General features: G+C 41.8%; 1 protein-coding gene across 2 annotated transcripts; it reads right to left on the bottom strand.

Moving 5' to 3' along the window:
• Window positions 1-1506: 1506 nt before the first annotated feature.
• Window positions 1507-10571, bottom strand: LOC311253702 (uncharacterized protein). 2 transcript variants are annotated; one of them, XM_084384196.1, is made up of 16 exons: window positions 9250-10571; window positions 6746-6951; window positions 6246-6339; window positions 5403-5942; window positions 5252-5306; window positions 4938-5112; window positions 4637-4860; window positions 4470-4541; window positions 4044-4213; window positions 3688-3942; window positions 3491-3578; window positions 3127-3401; window positions 2880-3032; window positions 2586-2675; window positions 2323-2355; window positions 1507-2224 (listed from the first exon to the last, which is right to left on the bottom strand). In XM_084384196.1, the coding sequence occupies exons 4-16, from the start codon at window positions 5934-5936 to the stop codon at window positions 1583-1585; spliced, it is 2766 nt and encodes a 921-aa protein (XP_084240322.1). In that variant the 5' UTR covers window positions 5937-5942; window positions 6246-6339; window positions 6746-6951; window positions 9250-10571; the 3' UTR covers window positions 1507-1582. The 2 variants fall into 2 exon arrangements, 1 of the variants encoding a protein (XP_084240322.1); XR_014621819.1 differs by lacking the exons at window positions 1507-2224; window positions 2323-2355; window positions 2586-2675; ... (10 more) ...; window positions 6246-6339; window positions 6746-6951 and adding an exon at window positions 8327-8648.
• Between the last annotated feature and the right edge of the window lie 15523 nt (window positions 10572-26094).

Below are 26094 nucleotides of genomic sequence, written 5' to 3' on the forward strand. Positions count from 1 at the left end.
TCATCCTGCTTGCTTTGTGGATTTCCCGAATCAGCCTAGCCTGTTTCCATAACATTGTTCTAAGTGCTCACTTTCTAACAAGCACCTTCCTGCCTTGTTATGCTTGTATGCTCTGTATTGATTGTCATCTGGATACTGCCATGTCTTGCTGCAGGAGATTGATGGGAAGGGGGCTGATCATTTATTTTTATTTCCATAACATATTTCTATTTGCTGTACCCACATACTGTTTTTTTCCTCCTCTTTTCTGTCATGTCTGAGCAGTTCTGTGTGTTTTGAAAAAATGCAATAAAAATATATTAAAAAAAAAAAAATACAAAGTTGGCTAGAGATTGACTGTGACCTGTTTGGCCAAATATGGCCCTCATGGGCAGATGAAAAGACTGAGAGGGTTCAAACCACCACAGGACTGGCCCACGTGGAGTGCAAAATCACTGACAAAACTTTCAGACTTCTAGCTTGAGAGGAAAAAAAGTTTCTCTGGTTGGACCAAGAAAGATCCAGGCCCTTAGACTTATACACCCTTAGACCATCTGGTCTAGGTGTTGGTGCTGTATTGGCTTGTTAAGTGAATCCTTGGGACTACATCCACCAAAGTTTATACACATTATCTTGGCCCACCAAGGACCATGCCTTGTGAATTGCAATTGCAGATTTTTTTTTAATATATACAATGAAAGGATGATCTCCAATGACCTTTGACACTGACTGAGGCCTTCCCAGACCAGTTGCTCTTTTGACCTCATTTGGTCACCAAAGCAGATGGAGGCCTGAAACTTGAACTAGGAGAAATAACTTAGAAATAAATTAGGGCCTCCAACTTCTAGAAACTGGTTTAGAAATGTTTAGTCAGTGATTCTGCACTATTGGTCAGATCTAACATTACAGTATAGACCCTTTATTTATTAAAAGTACAAAGGTGGCTCGAGTATAACTTTGACCTGTTTGGCCAAATATGGACCTCATTGGCAGAGGGAAAGACTGAGAGGGTTCAAACCACCACAGGACTGGCCCACATGGCGTGCAGAATAACTGACAAAACTTTCAGCCTGAGATCCCTGAGATGTTTAGCTAAACCTTGTAAAGATTTAAATGCTAGGATTAACCAGCACTGCTCTAAGTAGACCACTCATACACTCAGACTCAACAATAAACTGTTACGTGCAATAGATACTCAAACATGCAGATTTTTTAAATTATCCATTATGCACTGTTGCCATTGTCTTGCCGTTGTTTCTGTTTGTCACTGTATGTCACTGTATGTCATTGTTGTTGGTTTTTTTGTCTTTTTCCTGTTTATATTGTATATACTGTTATATTTATTTATAATTCTCCTATCCTCTTGCTGCTGCAATAACCGGAATTTCCCCACTGTGGGACGAATAAAGGCTATTCTATTCTATTCTATTCTATTCTATTACCGGACTTATGAACTGCGGAAAAATAAATTCCACTATTTTTCGAGTTGAGCAGTTCTAATGAACACATCAAATTCAAGGAACTCTGTATGGTGACTGAACATTTTAATGTTGCATACGTTTTGAACAGTTTCTATTTCCTCCTGCCTTCTCCTTTCTTCCTGTCATTCTTGAAATTTCCTTCTCTTCAAAGGTATCTTCCAGGTTTTTTCTGCTGCTCCACTTGATCCTTCTTCACTTTCCCTCTCACTCTTCTCCAGATGCTTCTCTTTTATCTTTCTCTTTTGCACTTCTTTAACTTTACTCCTCGTCATCACCACAGGCTCATCTTGAATCTTTGTTTCTCTCTTCTTTCCCTTTTGACTCTTACTTTTCATCTTCTCCAAAGTCTTCTCTTGAAACTTTGTTTCTCTCTTCTTTCCTTTTTTACGCTTACCCTCCATGTTCTCCAAAGTCTTCTCTTGAATCTTTGTTTCTCTCTTCTTTCCCGTTTTACACTTACCCTCCATGTTCTCCAAAGTCTTCTCTTGAATCTTTGTTTCTCTCTTCTTTCCCTTTTTACGCTTACCCTCCATGTTCTCCAAAGTCTTCTCTTTAATCTTTGTTTCTCTCTTCTTTTCCCTTTTACACTTACCCTCCATTTTCTCCAAAGTCTTCTCTTGAATCTTTGTTTCTCTCTTCTTTCCCTTTTCACTCTTACCCTCACCACTCATCTTATTCACCATACTGACTCGGTCACACACAGTTTTTCTTGAGTGAGTTGACAACAATTTTGCTGTTTCTGGGCTTACAAAAACCTGCTGCATCTAAAAAAAGAAAAAGAAATAAGGTGTGAAAATATATTCTAGATCATGTAGTTCGTCTAGCTCGGATGTTCAGGTGTGTTTAAGTGCGGTGCTCTTACACCAGGACGGACTTTGACTGCCACCTTGTCATTCTGTGGGAAAAGGTCAAAGCATGTTGTAAACAGTTTAGAAAGCCACAAAAAGTGAGCAGATCTACTTCACAGTCAAAAGTAATCATTTTGATTTGTTGGCCTCATAGAAACAGATTTTATCTGTCTAAACAAGTCTGTTTACTGTAAAATACTTTTTCTGACATGAGTAAGAGCTTTTCTTGTTTGTGTTTTATGTGGTATATGGTGGTATATGTTGACATTATACTTACTACAGGTGTCTTGAGAGTGACAGGACTCACTGAAACCAGGGCTGTATTCAGTTTTAGGTCTGGAGATTGGCTCATCAATGGCTGTGTATACTGTTAATTTAGCAATATGAATTAAAGAACAAATGAAATACACAAGTGTGGGTTTTAAAAGCCAAGTTTCAAGTTTTTATTTTGCTAATGTGGTAAAACTTTAGCTTTTTGTGATATGATTTTAGCTTGTTTCATGTACTGAGGTCACCGTCTGTTTTTTTTAAAACGTCAAAAGTGGAAGTACTGAAAACTGTCAAAACTCACCATTTTTTGGTTCAAAGGCACAGATGCCCTCTTCTCACGCAGCTGGTAAGTCCTTTTTGGCACATGTTCCTCATCCTCTTCAGGATCTGGTACTGTTTCAGTTAGTGTGGTTTTCATATCAGCTGCATCATCCTCATCAGATGAGCTCACCATCTTTTTTTAGGAAAAATAAAGTATATTAAGCTCATTTTAGAATGACGTATTTTAATTTGTGTGTGGAAACACTGCAGCTAGTCACATGTCTCACCTGCTGGTCTGAGGGCACAAGGGTCTTCTTGTTGTGCAGCTGGTTAAGCCTTTTTCTCACAGGCTTCTCTTGGCCCAATGGTTCCTGCTCCTCCTCTTCAAACCCCTGATTGTCTTCATTTTGTGTAGGTTCGTTGTCCTCCCTTTCAGAAGCAGTGGTCATGGTTTTGTCTTTCTTGTGTTTCTCTCTGCGTTTCCTTGTCTTTGCAGCATATGTAGAAATTGCCATCATTGACAATCCTCTACTCTGAAGTGTGACCTCTGCTGGGTCCTCCGCTGTGCAAAGAAATGGATAAAATGAATACAAGTTGATGGATACTACAAGAAAAAATAGGTTTGGCATTGATTTAGATTGTTTAAAAAACCTTGATAAAATCTTTTGGCTGTGTTTGCATCATGGCACATAAAAGTCGTCACTTTCTGGTAGGTTTTATGGCCCAACTGTCGCTTGGCCTGGAGGAATGAATGTAAAAAAGAAATGTGTGTAAAGTGCAAAATTCATTAACTTTTCACCACACTTAATTGTTTTTAAGATACAAAAAACCATGAGAAGTTATCTCACATAAGTGGCAACAGAGGAGCGCAGCATGTTGAAAGTTGGGGCTGTCCCCAAGCCCATCCCCTCCCAGGCCTCCTTGAAATATTCAGACAGCTTCAGCAGGACGCCTCCACTGGTTGTGTGAAAGAAGGTAGAAGCCTCTTTGCCTCCTTCAATTCTGTTTCGAAGCAGGTTGTAACGCTGCAACCAGGAATACTCGCTTGGCTTGAGGGGTACAGCTGCTTCACCAAAGTACCTTTGAGTCTTGTGCTGTCCAACCTAATAATTCAGGAAAGTTGACTTTTCACTCTGACCAACTGATATAAAAATGTGTATGTCTCTTGTGTCCTTTCAGTTTTTGTAATAATGTTTGCACTTACACGGATGATGCGGGCACCCTGCTTAGTCTTTTCTGCTGCCTTGACCTCCTTTGTGGTCATGTTGATCACAACACCCTTTCGGTGGCCTGTTGTTGCAATAATATAGCCACCCAGCAGTCCAAAAAACTCTTTCAGACATGCTCGGTCCTCTGGATGCTTCTCAAGGTCAACTGTAAAAGCAGAGGAAGGACATTGTATGCATTCACTCGCAATGATGATGTTCTTACCTAAGTACCACACGTTGGCCACACAAAAGCAGCAGAGACCAGCCCATATATAAAAACCCACTTTGTAGATGTTAATCCCTGTAATGTAAAATCTGCAGAACGGTATCTTCACCCAAAGTTTGAGTCTGGAGAAGCCCCATAACATTAAATAAACCTTATTTTTACAAATCTAAAACTTATGCTGAGCAATGATTCATACCCAGTACTGCAGTGATCTTCTTCGGAGCCTCATCTATAAACCATGCATGTTTCTGTGCCTTGACCAGTCTCTCTGAAATTTTGAATAGCATTTATTATATGCATGTTCCCTGCTTTTAACGATGTGATGTTGATGTTTGGACGTGGGGTTATTAATGTTAAACATACCAGATTTACTTCGCCTCACACTGAGCTGGTGCCCGACCACATCCCGGCCAATATCTCTGATCCGGGCCCTCAGCTCTACCAAGATGGCATTGATTTTTTTTGTTCCGAGTCTGACAGATTGTGGTGCCATGTTTGAAATATATTTCATAAAGGCCACAACATCCATCAAATAGCATCTCTGTGTTGGGGGTTTGAAGCCTTTTTCTTGAAGGACTGCAACAAAACTTGAAGACAAAAATACAAATACAGTCATGTCCTCTACCCTTCGATGCACTGATGCTTCTTACAGTGTAGTACTTACCCACGGATTCTAGCATGGTTACTCAGGAAAAGAAGGTCAACATTTGGGATTGATGAGTCTGCCATGTACTCTAGAAAATCGACAACATGTTTGGCTCGCTGCTTGGCATTTTCAGAAGTTTTCCTACCAGGGTTGGCACCTTCTGTGTGGCCCCTAAATTCCTCGACCAATCTTACTAAAGAGGAAAGAATATAAAGCAAATCATATATCATCATCATCATAATATTTTTGCATGGATCTGCACATTAACACAACATCCCCTATCTTTCAAGTTCAATACTAGTACAGTGACTATGATATGATGGTATCTTCACCATAGCAAGGGGCTTTGCTGGGGGGAAATGGTGCACGTCTGCGATGTTTTGCTGCCTGAAAAAAGCACATGAAACAGATTTTTTAATTAAGAGTTACTGAAAAAATTGGTCATATTTAAGAAGTACACCAGAGGAATAACTCAACACTCACAGTTGCACGCATTGTTGAAGAATGTAGCTGCTTGAGCTCATCGTTCCTCATCTGGAGCAGGTTCTTCGCCACCATTAGTTCAGCAGAAAGAAGCTGGCAGTTCCTGCACCCAGGATCAGGGGCCCTCAGGACAGAACGCCTTCTTGTTTGCGTGGCCTGTTGGTCAACGGTTTCTGTGTAGCAGGAAGCCTGGCTGGTTGAGGGAAAAGGATCCAGCATAGCTGGTGCTTCTGGGTCACAAGAAGCCTGGCTGGTTGAGGGAGAAGGATCCAGCATAGCTGGTGCTTCTGGGTCACAAGAAGCCTGGCTGGCAAGGGGAGAACTAGACATGGGGCCCGCAAGAGGAGGCACAGTGGTAGAAGCTGCAGCATGGGAAGCAGCCTCTATCACCCTCCTGACGCCCTCTTCGATTGCTGCATCATCCACCTCGTCAAGATGTGAGACCATTGGTGGTGTGGGGTTCGAAGTACATAGGAGGGCCAGTTCTCTCGCAATGTATCTGTCCTTCGCTTTCTGTATGTACAGTTTAACCATTGGCTTCTGCAAAAAAAGCAGAACGTACATTAAGTAAATCATTTCATTCTGTCTGAAAAAGTTACATTATTGATATCTCATTACCTTTAGCATCATGCATGTATTTAACCAGCAATATTCTTTCTGTGGGATTTGTAGCACTAAATAAATACAGCATTTCCGAATCTATATTTACCACACAAGGATCAAATGAAGACCACAGACCCACCACACAGCAAGGAAGAACAAGCAGCACTACAAGGACCAAGTAGCTGGGTTTAAGATCTCAACCTAACTCAACAATACACATAAATCACACAGAGGGACTACCTTCAGGCTGTGGATCCTTTGCAAATGCTTGTCGAGTCGGTTAATATATTTAGACTGGCAGAAACGCACTGGGCAGTCCAGATTTGCACGAAAACTGGAGAAGCAAGAAGAGTCTTTGATTTAGTAGTAGAAAAAATGTTTGAAGAAAGAAAATATGCACACATTTCTTTGTAACATGTGTAACCACTTTACACTTAAAAATGTTAAAAAAAATATATGACACTTGCTCATACAGATTATTCATGACCTGCCTTGCATCTATTTTTGAGAGACTTTTGCAAAATCAGTTGTAGCCTCATACATCACAGACTGATATTTACATTTGCATTACGTTATTTGTTACTGAAAAAAGCACTTTTATTACAGTGATTATTTAAAAGCAACAACTCACTATACAACAGTGATTAACAATATTGTTTTGGACCCTATTTCATTGATAGTGAAAAAGCACCATAAGAAGCCTCTTTAAGAGCATTCTGAAGAGGAAACAGGACACTTACTGTCGATGGGAAAACTTGCTCAGAAGACTCAACTCTGTTTTGTTGACCACCTTTTCTGTGCTTCTCAGGTGCTGGACTATATCAGCATACAGTTTCCCACAAATGAGACACTTGTGCTTGCACCTCTCATACTGCTTGCTTGGAGGGCTGCAGTCAGAAGATTCCTGTTGCTGTGGTCCTGCTGTCTGAGGCTCATCATCAGGTTCCTGTACATGGGCACAAAAATATTGCTCATAAAAGCCCAACAGTAGAGTATTATTACTTTATTATTACTTTAATTATCTGGGTGTAAGTTTATGCTTTTTTTACTTTACAAAATATAATTCCCACATTCCTGGGTAAATTTGTAAAATTAGCTTCTTTCTTCCTTGTTTATGTCATGTAAACAATGAATCGATCCATAATGTCATGATTTGGTCTTTTTGATCTTTTGTTTAATGAATGAAGTTTTTTATTCCTGCATTTGGGTCCTGCTCCATTGTGTTTCCTTAATCGGACATTACCAGTGTTGGGCACATTACGTAAAAGAAGTAATTAGTTATAGTTACTAGTTACTTCTCCCGAAAAGTAAGTAAGTTAGTAACTGAATTACTCTACTATAAAAGTAACCAGGTACCAGAGAAAGTAACTATTGCGTTACTCTTTCTTTTTTTTCAAAGTTTAAATATGTCTAAGAATTTGGCTGCGTCGTTCACCGAAGATTCTTGAGTGAGTCACAGAACAGTTCCACTCCCGGCTGGCACGCTCTGCTGAGCTCAACTGAACTAAGAAAGGAATGAATCAGTTCATGAAGTGCAAAAACATCTAAAATGCCATACCCAAATTAAAATGATTGTAACTTCTGAACTGCTCTGGCTACATGTACTCTGTAGTTTCTTGTGCAACTGAAACTGAAACTGCAACAGAAACACTGTAGGTGACACAGAGACAGAGTAATGGGCCTCTGAAGTCAGTAAAAATGTAAAATTTTGGGCTGCCTAAAATCAAAAATGTTTTTCAGGATGAATAACTGCCTGTGGTTTCATCTGAGGGGATAAATGACAGTATGGGGCTGTAGGCACAGTATAAGTGAACACATGTTTCAAATTTGAAGAAGATAGCACAAAGTGTGACCATTCTACAGTGTTTTTCCATGAAGAGATCCAGGCCGAGTTCCAAATGGACACATGGTAACCAAATGAACGGCCACACCGTTACACTCAGGTATACACTGCTCTGGCGGGGGGTCAATTAGCACGTCATACGTCATTCGAAAGGTTGAAACCTCCTCTAGAAGATGGAGATGACAAATCTAAACTCTTCATGACAGTCTAGCAATGAAATGCAGTTGAACAAAAGCACCCCAAATTCGAGAAGAGAAGTTAAACAGGAAAACAAGGATTCAAGGATTCTTTATTGTCATGCCAGACATGTTCACATGGCATGATACGAAAAAACTGTTCTAAGGTTCTGTTACTGAGTGATAAATAAACTACGCTAAAATGTAAAGAATATATATAATATAAATAGAGCAAGAGCAATAAAATAAAAACAGGAAATAGGTCTGTGGGGTTGTACAAGGTGACAGGTGTGCAGTGCAAGTTCTGAGATATTGTGCAGTTTATTGTGCAGGAGACAACAGTCCTACAGTGCTCCACCAGAGCTCAACAGTCTCACAGCATCTGGGAAGAAGCTGTTCCTCAGTCTGGTCACTGGTGGTACAGCACCTGATGCTCTGCAGCCTCCTGCCTGAGGGGAGGGGGACTAACAATGTGCTTGCCGGGTGGGTGGGGTCTTTCCAGATGCTGGAGGCCCTTTTCCTGCATCTGTCGGTGTATATATGTGTCTGCTCCTCCTGAAGTCCACGATCATCTCCTTCGTCTTCAAGGAAATGGAGGTCGTAGGTCGCGAAAAACTGCAAAAACTTTCTCATAAGGAATGAATGGGAGGAGGTCAAAAAACGAACAAATCATCTGACTTTTCGTACTGCCTACTGCTTTCTACTGCTCCGGCATACTTTCACCTAGAGACTCCATTTAAACTTTAAACAGTAGACACAAGTCTTGTGTATTAGTGTACTATTCCACGTTTCGATAGGTCATATAGTTTTTGATCAATCACTATTCAATGACCATGATCATTTTTGGAGAAATTTTGAGAGTATAATGGGTGCGTATTGCGCGGAATGTTCATGTCAGAGTGCGTGACATCATCGGTTGGAGTGGGAGAGAGCCCAAAAACATTCCAGCTTTTTTCTCTTTCCACACTCCTCCCTGCCACAATTTACACTCTACACACATGATTTTTTCCAAATTTGTAGACAAACTTGTTCTGTCTCTCACAATCTGCTCAAAATATCTGAGAGACTTACAGAATTTGAATTGGCAGCCTCTAAGTGCGGCCACATCTGTCTCTGCTCCTCATTGACTCCAATACAAAGACTTTCTGAGAGAAGCAGAACAGACCCCTACTTTAAACTCGCAAGTGTCTCCAAAATATTTACTGTAGAAAAATCAAAATCATACCAAATTGTTCAGGAAGTCCTTACAGTGATGATGGTCTGTGTTTTTTTCTGATGGGAGCTACCGTTTTGTCAGAGTAAGCCCAAAGGTGAGACCAGTGCAGAGGCAGAAAATTGCTCTTCTTCTCAATGTTTCTGTGTGTCTCAGCCTGGGGGGCCCCTATCGTCATTGGCAACCACCTCAAGTTGCCGTGGTAACCTCTGAACCTCAGGCCTATGATATTTCTGCTGTTAATCTGATGACCCCTGTCTCCTATTCATTTATGTCAAGTCTCTGAAGAATCTCATCATAATGTACACACTCCTTTTCTAGTTTTCACTGCTATGTAGACGACACCCAATTATTTCAATGAAGCCAGATGAAACCAATCAGTTACTTAAACTCCAAGCATGTCTCAAGGACATTAAGACCTGGATGACCTGCAATTATAGTTAAGTTATAGTTCTTGGCCCTAAAGAATTTAGAGATGCACTATCTAATGATATAACAAGTTTGGATGGCGTTAATTTAGCCTCCAGCTCCAGCGTCAGGAAAGCCCATCCTGTCTCTAAAAGACGCAGAAAAACTAGTCCATGCATTTGTTAGGCAGGTCTATTGCAATTCCTTACTATCAGGCTGCCCCAATAAGGTATATACAGCGCGAAAAAAAATACGTACACCACTCGCATGCATCGGGAGACCACAAGATTGACATGGCTAGCAACTGCAACTCCATCATTTCATTGAGGGAATTGCCGTTCAGTGATCGAAGCAGTGTTGATAAATTGGCTATTAAAGTAGATGTCAACAAAAGTGGGGAAAACATACAGTCGCAGACTTTCCCGGAGCTGGTACGAGCGGAAACATGGCTAGCATGATGTGAAGTGGCTAATGCTCTGTTCTGCTACCCCTGTGTTCTAATTCACCCTGATGCCAACACGGACACCGCCTGGACAAACACAGGTGTCACTGATATGCACCATCTCTCGGAAAAGGTGAAGAAACATATGAACAGCTGCCTAAAACTTTGGACCTCACAACTGGATGAGAGCTACAGGATAGCTGTGCGTCGTCACAACGATGAGGTGAACAAGAACAGGCATATCCTAGGCCGCCTTATTGACTGTAAAATTCTGTGCCGTGTTTAAGTTAGCTTTGCGTGGCAAGGATGCTTTCCATGGAGAGAGAACTTGTTAAGAACATGCCTGATAGAGGGTAATTGAGGGTAATTGATCACTTTGCCTGCTTGAAAGAGAGGCGAGCAAAATGTCAATACAAGTGACGAGTGAGTGTATTATTAAATGGTGAGTTGTGTTATGTTGTACTCTCCAAATGTTGAATTGTAAATAGTTGTATTGATTGCATATTGCCAGCCAAATATATACTGAATAAGTTCTGGAAAAATTTTATTAATTACAGTTTTGATGATATATAAATAAATAAATAATGAAAAAAAAAAGATATATAATGTATGTATAATTTGATTTGATTTTCACTATGGCATCCATGATGGCTGTAAATTGTAGACTGTGTTAACACTGATTTCATGGGCAAACTAGTAGATGACAATGTATCTGTTGATGACCACGGTGAACGTGTTTTATTGTAGAACCAAATGTATTGGATTTAACTTGATATAGCTATACATACAATGCTGTACCGTATGTACCATTCATGTCTAGTGGTTGAATTAAACAATGCAATGTAACACTGTAAAGTTAGCTATCTGACTTTCATTTGTTATTATTTTACCCATTGAACGGGTCATCTTAGCCATCATCGCAACAGTTGCCCCCCTGAGAAATTTGTCAGGAGCCGCCACTGGCTCTTTTTGCTGCTATGGGCCTAGACTGCTGGGGGACAAATGACACACTAAGCCTCTCTCTTCTCCTCCTCATCTTCCTCTCCAACTGCATCAGTCATGTCACATTACTGAAAACTACTGACGACTTCTTCCGCAGAGTCCTTGTGCTTTCTCGTCCTGCAGGTTTTCATGGATCATGGCTGCACTTCGGTCATGGATCGTTGGCTGCACCCTCTGCCATGGCCCTGCCTGACACCCACTACTGCTGTTATTAATATCAACCATATCTTATCATTGAGATACATTATACACTACCATTACTGCTAAGCTTTTCTGATGTTAGTGCCAATCACTTTCCTGTTATATACATCTCACTATTGTTAATGTACTGTATCATTATATACCTTTACTACTGTTAACCATTTATAATTGTATGCAATGTGATTTTGCTGATCTGTTCTGTACACGCGGAACTCACTGCACGTCTGTCCGTCCTAGGAGAGGGATCCCTCCTCTGTGGCTCTTCCTGAGGTTTCTTCCACCTAATGGAAGAAACCTCTAATGCGGCAAGTTTTCCCTCACTCGAACCGAGGGTCTAAGGACAGAGGTTGTCGTCTCTCTATAGGTTGTAAAGCCCTCCGAGGCAAACTGTGATTTGTGAATTTGGGCTATACAAATAAAATTTGATTGATTGATGATTGAGTTTCCAGCTCATGTTAAAGATAAGTCGGTCTCTCGGCTTCCATACATGACTGTCAGTGATCAAACAACACTTAGCCAGCTTCTAACATTGTACCGTATTGAAGACAGGTGTGATAGTGACACACAAACACCATAACACATCACCAGAATCAAGCTACACATGGAAAGTTAAAATTTTGATCCCATTTTCCCATAGGAGTGAGACTCTTACCTTTTATAAAACAGCTAACTCCGTGCTGCGCTCAAGGTCGCGTCGAAAAACGGCAAGATATGACTTCTCTCCGCTCATCGCAATTTTGGACTATGTGTGTTAAGGCTGCTCTTGTGCAAAAATATATAGGAGATACAAGAAAAATGTTATTTTTGCAAAGTCAAGAGCTACCTGAATTTTTGATGACGTGTTTCCCTGGGAGATAACATTTAACAGGAGGGAGAGGGGAGCGAGGACGCCGGCGTCCTGGGAAGAGTTAGTGAGGTTGGTGCCTGACGGCCATTCGGATGACAACAGCTTCAATGAGTAGCTTTAGTTTATAACGTGCCCCATTTAACTGTCGGTAACGGTAACGGCGTTGTAACGATGGAAATAGTAATTAGTTAGATTACCATTTAATAGCAGTCATTCATTGCCCAGACTACACAGATACAGAGCTGCCAAGCGTCATGCTTTGAGTGTGACAGTCACGCAATTTGACCCAGTCTCACACCACACGCCACACTTGACATTTCTCACGCTTATATTTCCATATTCAATACTCAATATTTTTTTCGTCATAATAAACTTTGGTCCTCGCGGCTTGCCCTAGTTCGAGTAACTCTGATTGACTGACCGAGATAACCAATCCCAGACTAATCCATCAGTCCTTTGTGTCTAAATCTAACCAACCAAGGAAGGCACCATGCAATATAAACCAATCAGAAGGCGGGTCTTGGCGTCTCTAACTATCTTTCACACACAACAGCGCCGACATTCAAAACCCACTCGACGTTCTCCTGCTTGGTACTTCCTCATTCAAATGCTGATGCAGAACGAGTTTTCTCTGAACAAAACCAAAACCCGAAACAGTTTGGCTCTCGAGGGAACTCTATCATCCATCATGACGGTGAAGATGGCGAGCCTCTAGCCACAATGTTTTAAGTCAGAGCTCCCTGCCCCATCATGGCATCAAAATCTGCAACAAACACCGAAAACATGAGACATGTCCCCAGCTAAATGATGGAGTGTTGGTTGAAATGAAATATTGACAAACAAATGTATTTTGTCAAAATTCTTGTGACAATTTTCATTTCTGATTTCTGGTTAATTAAGACTAGCATTACGAGGCCACAGTGAAGGGAAAGCCGCTGGCATGTAGGTGAGGACATCAGTCTTAAGGTATGAATCGACGTTAAAACAGGCCAAAGCGATGTTAAAAAAGGCCTATTTTTTTTTCCTAACCCGAACGCGTCCCGTCACTAGAGTCTCACTCTTGTCATTTTCTGAAACGTGGCAGCCCTGCAGATATCCAACATGTCAGTATTTTTGGATTTTACCTGATTGCTGATTGCTGCCACACCTCCGTCCATGATTCCTCCTCAACTTTTGCTCTCTTCCTGCCCTTCACACACTGGGTCTGCTCTGATTGGCTGAAAAGTTAATGACTGCACTGATTGGCTGCTCCAGTGTGTCAGTCATGTGGATTTTCTTCACTTTTCTGAACTGGCCTCGAGGTTTCGGCATCTTCCTACATTGTGCTCTGCTAAATCTGCACAGGTTTTGAAAGATTTCAGCTCTTCTGCAGGTAAGAGTCAATTTATGGTTTATAGGCCACTTTCTGTTTCCTTTTTCTGTTACATTGCTGTAATGCTGCACAATTACACCACACTTTTACTCTTTTTCTTGCTATAATACTGTTCAGATGTGGATTTGTGGCCCACTTTGATCTCTCAGTAATCTCTGAGCTATGATTGGTGGAGGTGGAAGTAAAAGTTCCGCGAGTGAATCTGTCCATTTTGCCTGTATAGTAATAACTGAGGACCCACTTTTGCAGTAAAAGATTAAAACTTGTAAAATGTCTGATACTATGTATTCTGCTTTTAAGTAGCACACTACTTTAATATTATAGAGCTGTGGCAATTATGAACCCAACTTACTCTAAAGCTGTCTCTCCATATTTAATATGGGTCAAATAGATCTCATTTGACATAATCAATAAAACATTTATTACATCATTTACAGAATATGCTTTGGAATATTTTCATATACTTTGTATATTTATTTCCACTCCACCTGGGATTTTGTGGGCTTTTTGTGATTGTTGTAGTTTAAAATGTCTGATTTTGTGGAACTTTTTCAAAAGTGATATTTGTAGGCTTTATTTTCTTTACATCACAGGAGAAAGGGTGTTTTAAACAATCTCACATTGACACCATATGACATGTAAATAATATTTTCAATTATAGTTATTTAGACATTTAGTTTACATCATTAAGATTTTCAAACAGTCCAGTTGCCTTCAGACTTTAGATGAGCCTTTGCTTTACCATGACCTGGATGACTAATGACCTTCACACACATCTTTACTCAAGCAGATACATCTAAAACTCATGCATCGATAGGCACATAAGAATAGAACACGTGAGGAAGGTTAAACTAAAGAAATCTGCACATGTAAGGGTCTTTTGTGCCAACAGTAAGAATATTCTTTCATACTGCGCTCATCATTGCAGCTCAGGTGTGAGGAAGAAGACGACTTGTATTGCAGAATGGAGACTACCGACTCTGTGAGTAGCGTTCAGATATTCATGTCTCTGTTTTATGATTAACTGCATGCTGTTTAGGATGCTGTGTATAACTGTGAACTCTGGAGTATACATTTCATAGTGTGGCAGCTGGAAACCTTTGAATGTAATTCTGTTGAATAACAGGACCATCTTAACATTTAGAGTGTGAGTAAAAATCCAACATCAATGTATCTGTCCCTTAAATAAAACAAATCTCATGATATGTCTCCAGGCGCCGCCTCCCTATTCAGAGGGCAATGAGAAGAATACATCTATTGAGGAGGGTCTGACAGCCCGTGTTGAAGCTAAGGTGAGGAGTATTTAGCTTGGTATAGTGATGTGTACAGACAGTATTGTTATTTTTAAAGGATTTCTGTCCATGACCTCTAAATCACAAAATCTACTCTTTAGGATTTGTGCTCCTCACAGATAGAAAAATCAGAGGACAATGGATCCATGGGAAAAAGAGACAAGGTCGATGTTGAAGGAAAGGTGAGTGGAAGTAAACTGGTTTAATTTTGTGTGCATGAAATCAAGTCATACATGAACCAATATCTGCCTGTCCCCCATCTTAAGGAGCCATGTTCCTTGCACACAGAAGATGAGAAAAATGCGTCCCACTAGGAGGTCATGACAGCATTGTGAAACAAAGGTGAGCAGTATGAAGAAGGTTTTAGGGCTGTTTACTACATTACAGATATATTGGAAAACAACATCTTTTTGCATCCTTTTAGGAGCCATGTTCTTCAGAGGAAGAAAAGTCCAAGGATGAAGAATCCCATAAAGTTCTGTGTTCGTTAAGATAAATATAAGACTGGTTTATATATGAACCTTTACCTAAAAATAGTTCAGATTAGGTCACAAAGGAGAACAGGATGTCCAGGGAACACATCCATTAGGACACAGTGAAGTTCCTAAATATGATTTTGATGATTTCATGTTTGTTCGGAGTTTGTCTCAACATCTTTACTCAAAGTTATTTGAAATGTAGGGACCGAAATTGATTAAAGACACAGTGTTGAGTCAATTGCCATGTCCTTGAGGACAGAATAAATGTTCTTGAATACATGAAAGTTTTTGAGGAAGAATTTATGTTTGTTTAAAGTCTTGGGTGGGTGTTGGGTCTTTTAGCCTTTAGATACTGAGAAAGTGGTCTTTACTAATCTCATGAATGCTGGAGTCATACTGAAGTTACTCCCTGTTGTGTGAAACAGAGGTGTCATGACTGTATCTCCATACACCCATATTTGGCAAAACAGGTCTCAATCATTCTCTAGCCAACCTTATATTATTAATAAAGGGTCTCAAAGGTACAAGTTGGGTGTTTTAGCCTTTAGATACTGAGAAAGTGGTCTTTACTAATCTCATGAATGCTGGAGTCATACTGAAGTTACTCCCTGTTGTGTGAGACAAAGAGGTCATGACTGTATCTCCATACACCCGTACTTGGCCAACCAGGTCTCAGTCAGTCTCTAGCCAACTTTGCATTTTTAATAAAGGGTCTCAAAGGTACAAGTTGGGTGTTTTAGCCTTTAGATACAGAGAAAGTGGTCTTTAATAATATGATGAATGCTGAAGTCCTGACTGTATCACCATACACCCATATTGGGCCAAACAGGTCTCAGTCATTCTCTTGCCAACTTTGCATTTTTCATAACTAAAGGGTCTCAAAGGTACACGTTGGGTGTTTTAGCCTTTAGATACTTGGAAAGTGGTCTTCAATAATCTCATGAATGCTGGAATCATGACTGTATCTCCATACATCCATATTTGGCCAAAAAGGTCTCAGTCATTCTGTAGCCAACTTTGCATTTTTAATAAAGGGTCTCAAAGGTACAGGTTGGGTGTTTTAGCCTTTAGATACCAAGAAAGTGGTCTTCAACAATCTCATGAATTCTGGAGTCATACTTAAGTTACTTCCTGTTGTGTGAAACAAAGGTGTCATGACTGTATCTCCATACACCCATATTTGGCCAAACAGGTCTCAGTCATTCTGTAGCCAACTTTGCATTATTAATAAAGGGTCTCAAATTACAAGTTGGGTGTTTTAGCCTTTAGATACTGAGAAAGTGGTCTTCAATAATCTCATGAATGCTGGAGTCATACTGAATTTACTCCCTGTTGTGTGAAACAGAGGTCTCATGACTGTATTTCCATACACCCATATTTGGCCAAACAGGTCTCAGTCATTCTGTAGCCAACTTTGCCTTTTTAATAAAGAGTCTCGAAGGTACAAGTTGGGTGTTTTAGCCTTTACATACTTAGAAAGTGGTCTTCAATAATCTCATGAATGCCGGAGTCATACTAAAGTTACTTCCTGTTGTGTGAAACAAAGGTGTCATGACTGTATCTCCATACACCCATATTTGGCCAAACAGGTCTCAGTCATTCTGTAGCCAACTTTGCATTATTAATAAAGGGTCTCAAATTACAAGTTGGGTGTTTTAGCCTTTAGATACTGAGAAAGTGGTCTTCAATAATCTCATGAATGCTGGAGTCATACTGAATTTACTCCCTGTTGTGTGAAACAGAGGTCTCATGACTGTATTTCCATACACCCATATTTGGCCAAACAGGTCTCAGTCATTCTGTAGCCAACTTTGCCTTTTTAATAAAGAGTCTCGAAGGTACAAGTTGGGTGTTTTAGCCTTTACATACTTAGAAAGTGGTCTTTGCTACTCTCATGAATGCTGGAGTCATTCTGAAGTTACTCCCTGTTGTGTGAAACAGAGGTCTCATGACTGTATCTCCATACACCCATATTTGGCCAAACAGGTCTCAGTCATTCTGTAGCCAACTTTGCATTATTAATAAATAATAATAATAACTTTATATTAATAATAATAACAATGATAATAATAATAATAATAACTTTATTTTTAAAGCACTTTTCATGCATTAAAAATGTAGCACAAAGTGCTTTCCATGTTTTAAAAAAAACCCCCATCCCGCCCTACCCCACCCAAGGCCCCAACCCCAGCACATATAAACACACACACACACACACACACACACACACACACACACACACACACAAATAAAATTGATCTTAAGAACATGTGGCAGAACACAGAGGAGCCAGGTCAGGAAACGCTGTCACAGGAGGCCGTCTGCACCAGGGGCCGCCCACAGCCCAGGCCAGGACACCTCCACTCGGGCGCCCACCCAGCTACATGCCAGCGAGGGCCCCACAGCAGCACGGCTAAGCACTGCCATAGGCCCCCCACCAAGCCCACTGATTTTCACCACGAGACAGAGACATCCCAAACACGGCCAAACGCAGCCCCCAGCGCAGACAGCCCCCACCGAGGAAACACTGGAGATATTGAGTAAGAGCATACAAGAACTGGAGAATAAAAGTAATAAAGGGTATCAAATTACAAGTTGGGTGTTTTAGCCTTTAGATACTGAGAAAGTGGTCTTCAATAATCTGATGAATGCTGGAGTCATGACTGTATCACCATACACCCATATTGGGCCAAACAGGTCTCAGTCATTCTGTAGCCAACTTTGCATTTTTAATAAAGAGTCTCAAAGGTACAAGTCAGGTGTTTTAGCCTTTACATACTTAGAAAGTGGTCTTCAATAATCTCATGAATGCTGGAGTCATGACTGTATCTCCATACACCCATATTGGGCCAAACAGGTCTCAGTCATTCTCTAGCCAACTTTGCATTTTTAATAAAGGGTCTCAATATACAAGTTGGGTGTTTTAGCCTTTAGATACTGAGAAAGTGGTCTTTCATAATCTCATGAATGCTGGAGTCATACTGAAGTTGCTCCCTGTTATGTGAGACAAAGGTGTCATGACTATCTCCATACACCCATATTTGGCCAAACAGGTCTCAGTCATTCTCTAGCCAACTTTGCATCATTAATGAAGGGTCTCAATGTACAAGTTGGGTGTTTTAGCCTTTAGATACTGAGAAAGTGGTCTTTAATAATATGATGAATGCTGAAGTCCTGACTGTATCGCCATACACCCATATTGGGCCAAACAGGTCTCAGTCATTCTCTTGCCAACTTTGCATTTTTCATAACTAAAGGGTCTCAAAGGTACACGTTGGGTGTTTTAGCCTTTAGATACTTGGAAAGTGGTCTTCAATAATCTCATGAATGCTGGAGTCATACTAAAGTTACTCCCTGGTGTGTGAAACAAAGGTGTCATGACTGTATCTCCATACACCCATATATGGCCAAACAGGTCTCAGTCATTCTGTAGCCAACTTTGCATTTTTAATAAAGGGTCTCAAAGGTACAAGTTGGGTGCTTTAGCCTTTAGATACTGAGAAAGTGGTCTTTAATAATGTCATGAATGCTGGAGTCATACTTGAGTTACTCCCTGTTATGTGAGAAAAAGAGGTCATGACTGTATCTCCATAAACCCATATTTTGCCAAACAGGTGTCAGTCATTCTCTAGCCAACTTTGCATCATTAATAAAGGGTCTCAACGTACAAGTTGGGTGTTTTAGCCTTTAGATACTGAGAAAGTGGTCTTTAATAATGTGATGAATGCTGAAGTCCTGACTGTATCACCATACACCAATATTTGGCCAAACAGGTCTCAGTCATTCTGTAGCCAACTTTGCATTTTTAATAAATTGTCTCAAAGGTACAAGTTGGGTGTTTTAGCCTTTACATACTTAGAAAGTGGTCTTCAATAATCTCATGAATGCTGGAGTCATACTGAAGTTACTCCCTGTTGTGTGAAACATAGGTCTCATGACTGTATCTCCATACACCCATATTTTGCCAAACAGGTCTCAGTCATTCTCTAGCCAACTTTGCATCATTAATAAAGGGTCTCAACGTACAAGTTGGGTGTTTTAGCCTTTCGATACTGGGAAAGTGGTCTTCAGTAATCTCATGAATACTGGAGTCATACTTAAGTAACTCCCTGTTATGTGAGACAAAGAGGTCATGACTGTATCTCCATACACCCATATTTGCCAAACAGGTCTCAGTCATTCTGTAGCCAACTTTGCACTTTTAGTAATGGGTCTCAGAGGTACAAGTTGGGTGTTTTAGCCTTTAGATACTGGGAAAGTGGTCTTCAGGAATCTAATGAATGCTGGAGTCATACTTACATTTCCTATTGTATGAGACAAAGGGGTCATGACTGTATCTCCATACACCCATATTTGGCCAAACGGCTCTCAGTCATTCTGTAGCCAACTTTGCATTTTTAAAAAAGGGTCTCAAAGGTACAAGTTGGGTGTTTTAGCCTTTAGATACCGAGAACGTGGTCTTCAAAAATCTCATGAATGCTGGAGTCATACTTAAGTTACTTCCTGTTGTGTGAAACAAAGGTGTCATGACTGTGCCTCCATACACCCATATTTGGCCAAACAGGTCTCAGTCATTCTGTAGCCAACTTTGCATTCTTAATAAAGGGTCTCAAAGGTACAAGTTGGGTGTTTTAGCCTTTAGATACCGAGAAAGTGGTCTTCAATAATCTCATGAATGCTGGAGTCATACTTGAGTTACTCCCTGTTATGTGAGACAAAGAGGTCATGACTGTATCTCCATACACCCATATTTGACCAAACAGGTCTCAGTCATTCTCTAGCCAACTTTGCATCATTAATAAAGGGTCTCAACGTACAAGTTGGGTGTTTTAGCCTTTAGATACTGAGAAAGTGGTCTTTAATAATATGATGAATGCTGAAGTCCTGACTGTATCACCATACACCCATATTGGGCCAAACAGGTCTCAGTCATTCTGTAGCCAACTTTGCATTTTCAATAAAGGGTCTCAAAGGTACAAGTTGGGTGTTTTAGCCTTTAGATACAGAGAAAGTGGTCTTCAATAATCTCATGAATGCTGGAGTCATACTGAAGTTACTCCCTGTTGTGTGAGACAAAGAGGTCATGACTGTATCTCCATACACCCGTACTTGGCCAACCAGGTCTCAGTCAGTCTCTAGCCAACTTTGCATCATTAATAAAGGGTCTCAACGTACAAGTTGGGTGTTTTAGCCTTTCGATACTGGGAAAGTGGTCTTCAGTAATCTCATGAATACTGGAGTCATACTTACATTTCCTATTGTATGAGAAAAAGGGGTCATAACTGTATCTCCATACACCCATATTTGGCCAAACGGGTCTCAGTCATTCTGTAGCCAACTTTGCATTTTTAAAAAAGGGTCTCAAAGGTACAAGTTGGGTCTTTTAGCCTTTAGATACCGAGAACGTGTCTTCAATAATCTCATGAATGCTGGAGTCATACTTAAGTTACTTCCTGTTGTGTGAAAAAAAGGTGTCATGACTGTACCTCCATACACCCATATTTGGCCAAACAGGTCTCAGTCATTCTGTAGCCAACTTTGTATTTTTAATAAAGGGTCTCAAAGATACAAGTTTGGTGTTTTAGCCTTTAGATACCCAGAAAGTGGTCTTCAATAATCTCATGAATGCTGAAGTCCTGACTGTATCACCATACACCCATATTGGGCCAAATAGGTCTCAGTCATTCTCAAGCCAACTTTGCATTTTTCATAACTAAAGGGTCTCAAAGGTACACGTTCGGTGTTTTAGACTTTAGATACTTGGAAAGTGGTCTTCAATAATCTCATGAATGCTAGAGTCATGACTGTATCTCCATACACCATTATTTGGCCAAACCGGTCTCAGTCATTCTGTAGCCAACTTTGCATTTTTAATATAGGGTCTCAAAGGTACAAGTTGGGTGTTTTAGCCTTTAGATACAGAGAAAGTGGTCTTTGCTAATCTCATGAATGCTGGAGTCATACTTAAGTTACTTCCTGTTGTGTGAAACAAAGATGTCATGACTGTATCTCCATACACCCATATTTGGCCAAACAGGTCTCAGTCATTCTGTAGTCAACTTTACATTTTTAATACAGGGTCTCAAAGGTACATGTTGGATGTCTTAGCCTTTAGATACCGAGAAAGTGGTCTTCAATAATCTCATGAATGCTGGAGTCATACTTCAATTCCTCTTGTATGAGACAAAGGGGTCATGACTGTATCTCCATACACCCATAATTGGCCAAACAGGTCTCAGTCATTGTGTAGCCAACTTTGCATTTTTAATAAACGGTCTCAAAGGTACAAGTTGGGTGTTTTAGACTTTAGATACTGGGAAAGTGGTCTTCAGTAATCTCATGAATGCTGGAGTCATACTTAAGTTACTTCCTGTTGTGTGAAACAAAGGTGTCATGGCTGTATCTCCATACACCCATATTTGGCCAAACAGGTCTCAGTCATTCTGTAGCCAACTTTGAATTTTTAAAAAAGGGTCTCAAAGGTACAAGTTGGGTGTCTTAGCCTTTAGATACAGAGAAAGTGGCCTTCAATAATCTCATGAATGCTGGATTCATACTTAAGTTTCCTGTTGTATGAGGCAAAGGGGTCATGACTGTATCTCAATACACCCATATTTGGCCAAACAGGTCGCAATCATTCTGTGGCCAACTTTGCATTTTTAATAAAGGGTCTCAAAGGTACAAGTTGGGTGTTTATTATATTATATTATTATAAATCCAAGATGGTGCCACGGATGGGCGCCTCATTATACACTCGGAAGGAACTCTTAAACATCAACAATGCTATGGATCCGACTTTTTCGCCGTTTTTCGTCGAACCTGGAAGTTTTATGGAACTTCTAGTTGGAGGAGCAGCAGCTCTCTATGGGATATGCAAGAGACACAGACGGGGTTAACGAGCTGGCACGTTCGTTAAGCTCCGGCAGCGGGGATTTCGAACTGCACTCCAGTCAATTCATCTGCATTGTTAATAAAGGGTCTCAAAGGTACAAGTTGGGTGTCTTAGCCTTTAGATGCTGAGAAAGTGGTCTTCAATAATCTCATGAATGCTGGAGTGATACCTAAGTTTTCCTGTCATGACTGTATCGCCATACAGCATATTTCACCTAATAGGACTCAGTCATTCTCTAGCCAACTTTGTATCTTAATAACAAAGGGTCTCAAAGGTAAAAGTTGGGTGTTTTAGCCTTCAGATCATGGGTCTCAAACTCACTAATGTTAGTGCAGCCCCCAAGTTTTATGCAAATGGCACTTTGCCACGTTGTGTGTGGAACGTCCCTTTTTTGCGCGAGCTGGAGCTGAACGAACCTACAAATCACAGTGGGTTGTATGGCTCCCGGGGGTGGGCCATCGGCCGGGCTCGATGCAAGCAAAGAAACATTTCACAACAACTATGGTAGGGCCCGTGTAACATCGCACAGCAGTAATAGAATTATTACTTCTCATTGTGTTTGAAATGAGCATGTTTGACTTCAAGTTGGACGAAGTCAATGTTACCGGCATTGGATTCGGCATCATGCGGATCGTATTTTGTTCTTCCATCTGTTGAAATGGGCTGATTTGTTTGAAAGTTGAAGGCGATATGATCGCCACTATCCATGCAGATGATTTGTTATCATGACGAATCTGCAAATAAACGATCAGATTAACGACCAACACTGATGTTCCGTTGACGATGTCACCGAAGGGAGTGGACCACCAACGGGGCTACTCAGCCTGCTCCTGCCCGCCGTCCCACGTCGGGGTCGATGGTCGGGGCTAGGCTGGAGCCTCATCAGGAGTCTACCCGCCTCAGTGACATAGTCGGAACATCGTTGTTGGCGAGGATGTACAACGCCACTAGCTTAGCAGCGCCTGCCATGGAGTTATTATAGAAAAGTAATATATATATATATATATATATATAATACCCAGTAAGACATCCTATACCGAACAAGGCACGTCCCAGCACCTCCAACGACTACAGACCGGTGGCACTGACGTCCCACCTGATGAAGTCTCTGGAGAGGCTGGTCCTCTCACTTCTTTGGCCCCTTGTCAGCTAATCACTGGACCCTCTTCAGTTTGCCTACTAGCCAAAACTAGGAGTGGAGGATGCCATCATCTGCCTGCTCCACCCTGACTTCTCCAGTGCGTTCAACACCATCAGGCCTGCCCTGCTGGGAAGTAAGCTGACGGCGATGCAGGTGGACTCTCCCCTGGTTTCCTGGATTACAGACTGATGGGTCGACCACAATATGTCAGACTGCAGGTCTGTGTGTCTGATACTGTGTTCAGCAGCACTGGGGCACCACAGGGAATTGTTCTTTCCCCATTTCTGTTCACCCTGTATACCTCGGACTTTCAGTTCCTCTCTGAGACCTGCCAACTGCAGAAGTTTTCGGACGACTCTGCAATCGTTGGCTGTGTCAGTGAGAAGGAGGAGGAGTACAGGGGAGTTGTGGACTCCTTCGTCGAATGGTGTGTGACCAATCATCTGCATCTCAACACCACCAAGACAAAGTGGTGGTGGATTTCTGCAGGAGGAAATCTGCCCCCACACATCTCCATCAACAGTGTGACTGTGGAGGTTGTCCAGGATTACAAATACTGTGGAGTACAGCTGGACAAATAACTGGACCGGGCCAAGAACACTGAGGCTGTGTACAAGAAGGGCCAGAGTCATCTATTTGGGGATTGTATACTAGGGCAGCATGCTGAGGGCAGCAGACAGCAACAACATCAGCAGGATCATCAGGAAGGCTGCCTCTGTCCTGGGGGTCCAACTGGACTCTTTGGTGGTGGTGTCTGAGAGGAGGATGCTGTGCAAACTGCATAGTATCCCGGACAACAGTACTCACCCTCTCCACCAGGTGCTAACCTCACACAGAAGCACCTTCAGCAACAGACTTATTCCCCCCCTCATTCTTTCATTGTATCCATTAAAAGAAAATCTGCAACTGCAATTCACAGGACATGGTCCTTGGGGAGCCTAGATAATGTGTATAAACTTTGGTGGATGTAGCCCCAAGGATTTGCCTAACAAGCCAATCTAGCACCAACACCTACATATGGTCTAAGGGTGTACAGGTCTAAGGGCCTGGATCTTTCTTGGTTCAACCAGAGAAACTTTTTTTCCTCTCAAGCTAGAAGGCTGAAAATTTTGTCAGTGATTCTGCACTCAAGTTATCTGTTGACGACGTTGGTGTAGAGAGAGAAATGGGGGCTTCCAGTGCTTATTGTCTAGGTGCTGGATGTGATTTTCCCCAGCCTCACCTGCTGCCTCCTGTCTGTCAGGCAGTTTGTGATCCACTCACAGGTGAAGGCTGGAACTGTGAGCTTGGTCAGTTTAGTGCGGACTTTTGGACTTTTGGAATGATGGTGTTGAACGCTGAGCTGAAGTCCACCAACAGGATCCTTGCATAGGTCCCTGGGGAGTCGAGGTGTTGGAGGATGTAGTGCAGTCCCATGTTGACTGCATGCTCCACTGACCTGTTTGCAGTCGGCAAACTACGGGGGGTCAAACAGGGGTCCTGTGATGTCCTTCAGGAGAGTCAACACCAGTCTCTCAAATGTTTTCATGACTACAGACGTCAGGGCGATGGGTCTGTAGTCATTCAGTCCTGAGATGGAGGGTTTCTTTGGGACCGGGATTATTGTTGAGTGTCTGAAGCAGGAGGGGACTTCACACATCTCCAGTGATCCCTGTGAAGATGGGGGACAGCTGGTCAGCGCAGACTTTCAGACAGGAGGGTGAGACGCCGTCTGGACCTGGGGCCTTCCTGGTCTTCTGTCTCCTGAAGAGCTGGTACACATCCCCTTCACAGATCCTCATTGGTGGTGGGGGGTGAGTAGAGCAGGGAGTGCTGATGGTGGGGGGTGAGTGGGGAGGGGTGAGGGTGGAGCAGGGGGTGGTGATGGTTGTCTGATGTCAGGGTCAGAGCGGGTGAATAGAATAGAATAGAATAGAATAGAATATCCTTTATTCATCCCACAGTGGGGAAATTCCACTTATTGCAGCAGCAAGATGATAGAAGAATAATAAATATACATTAATAAATAACATCACATAGTTCCTCCCAGACAGTCGTCTCGAAACAGTCCCTCAGAGCCTCTTCAGTCTCCTCAGACCATCTTCTGACTGTGCGGGTCACAGCTGGTTGTCTGTGCACTAAGGGTTTATACATAGGCAGGAGATGAACCAGGCTGTGGTCTGATCTCCCCAGGGGAGGGAGAGGTGATGATAAATATGACTCCTTGGTGTTGGCATAAAATAAGTCCAGTGTTTTATTGTCTCTGGTGTGGCAGGTGACATACTGGGTAAATTTGGGCAGAGTGGAGGAAGGAGAGGCATGGTTGAAGTCCCCAGAGATGAGGAGGAGGGCCTGTGGGTGCTGTGTCTGCAGCCTGCTCACAGCTGAGTGCAGGACAGGGGGGGAATGTACACTGCTACCACCAGAACATGTGAAAATTCCCTGGGCAGATAGTACGGTCTCATGTTAACAGCTAACAGCTCAATGTCCTTACAACACAGCTGCTCTTTGACAGTGATGTGCCCGGGGTTACACCATCTATCGTTAACAATCACAGCCAGCCCCCCTCCTTTCTTCTTACCGCTCCTGTCCGTGCGCCGCAAATGAAATCCCTCCAGAGAAACAGTCGTGTCCGGTGTTAGTGAGTTCAGCCATGTCTCCGTAAACACTATGATGCTGCACTCACGATATTCCCTCAGGTGCCGGGTCAGCGCCGTTAACTCATTCATCTTGTTGGGAAGAGATCTCACATTCCCCATAACGATGGTCGGAAGGACAGGTCAGAAACGACTCTTCCTACGG

This window comes from Pagrus pagrus, assembly GCF_965226575.1.
Source record: "Pagrus pagrus genome assembly, contig: HAP1_SCAFFOLD_34, whole genome shotgun sequence".
Taxonomy (NCBI): domain Eukaryota; kingdom Metazoa; phylum Chordata; class Actinopteri; order Spariformes; family Sparidae; genus Pagrus; species Pagrus pagrus.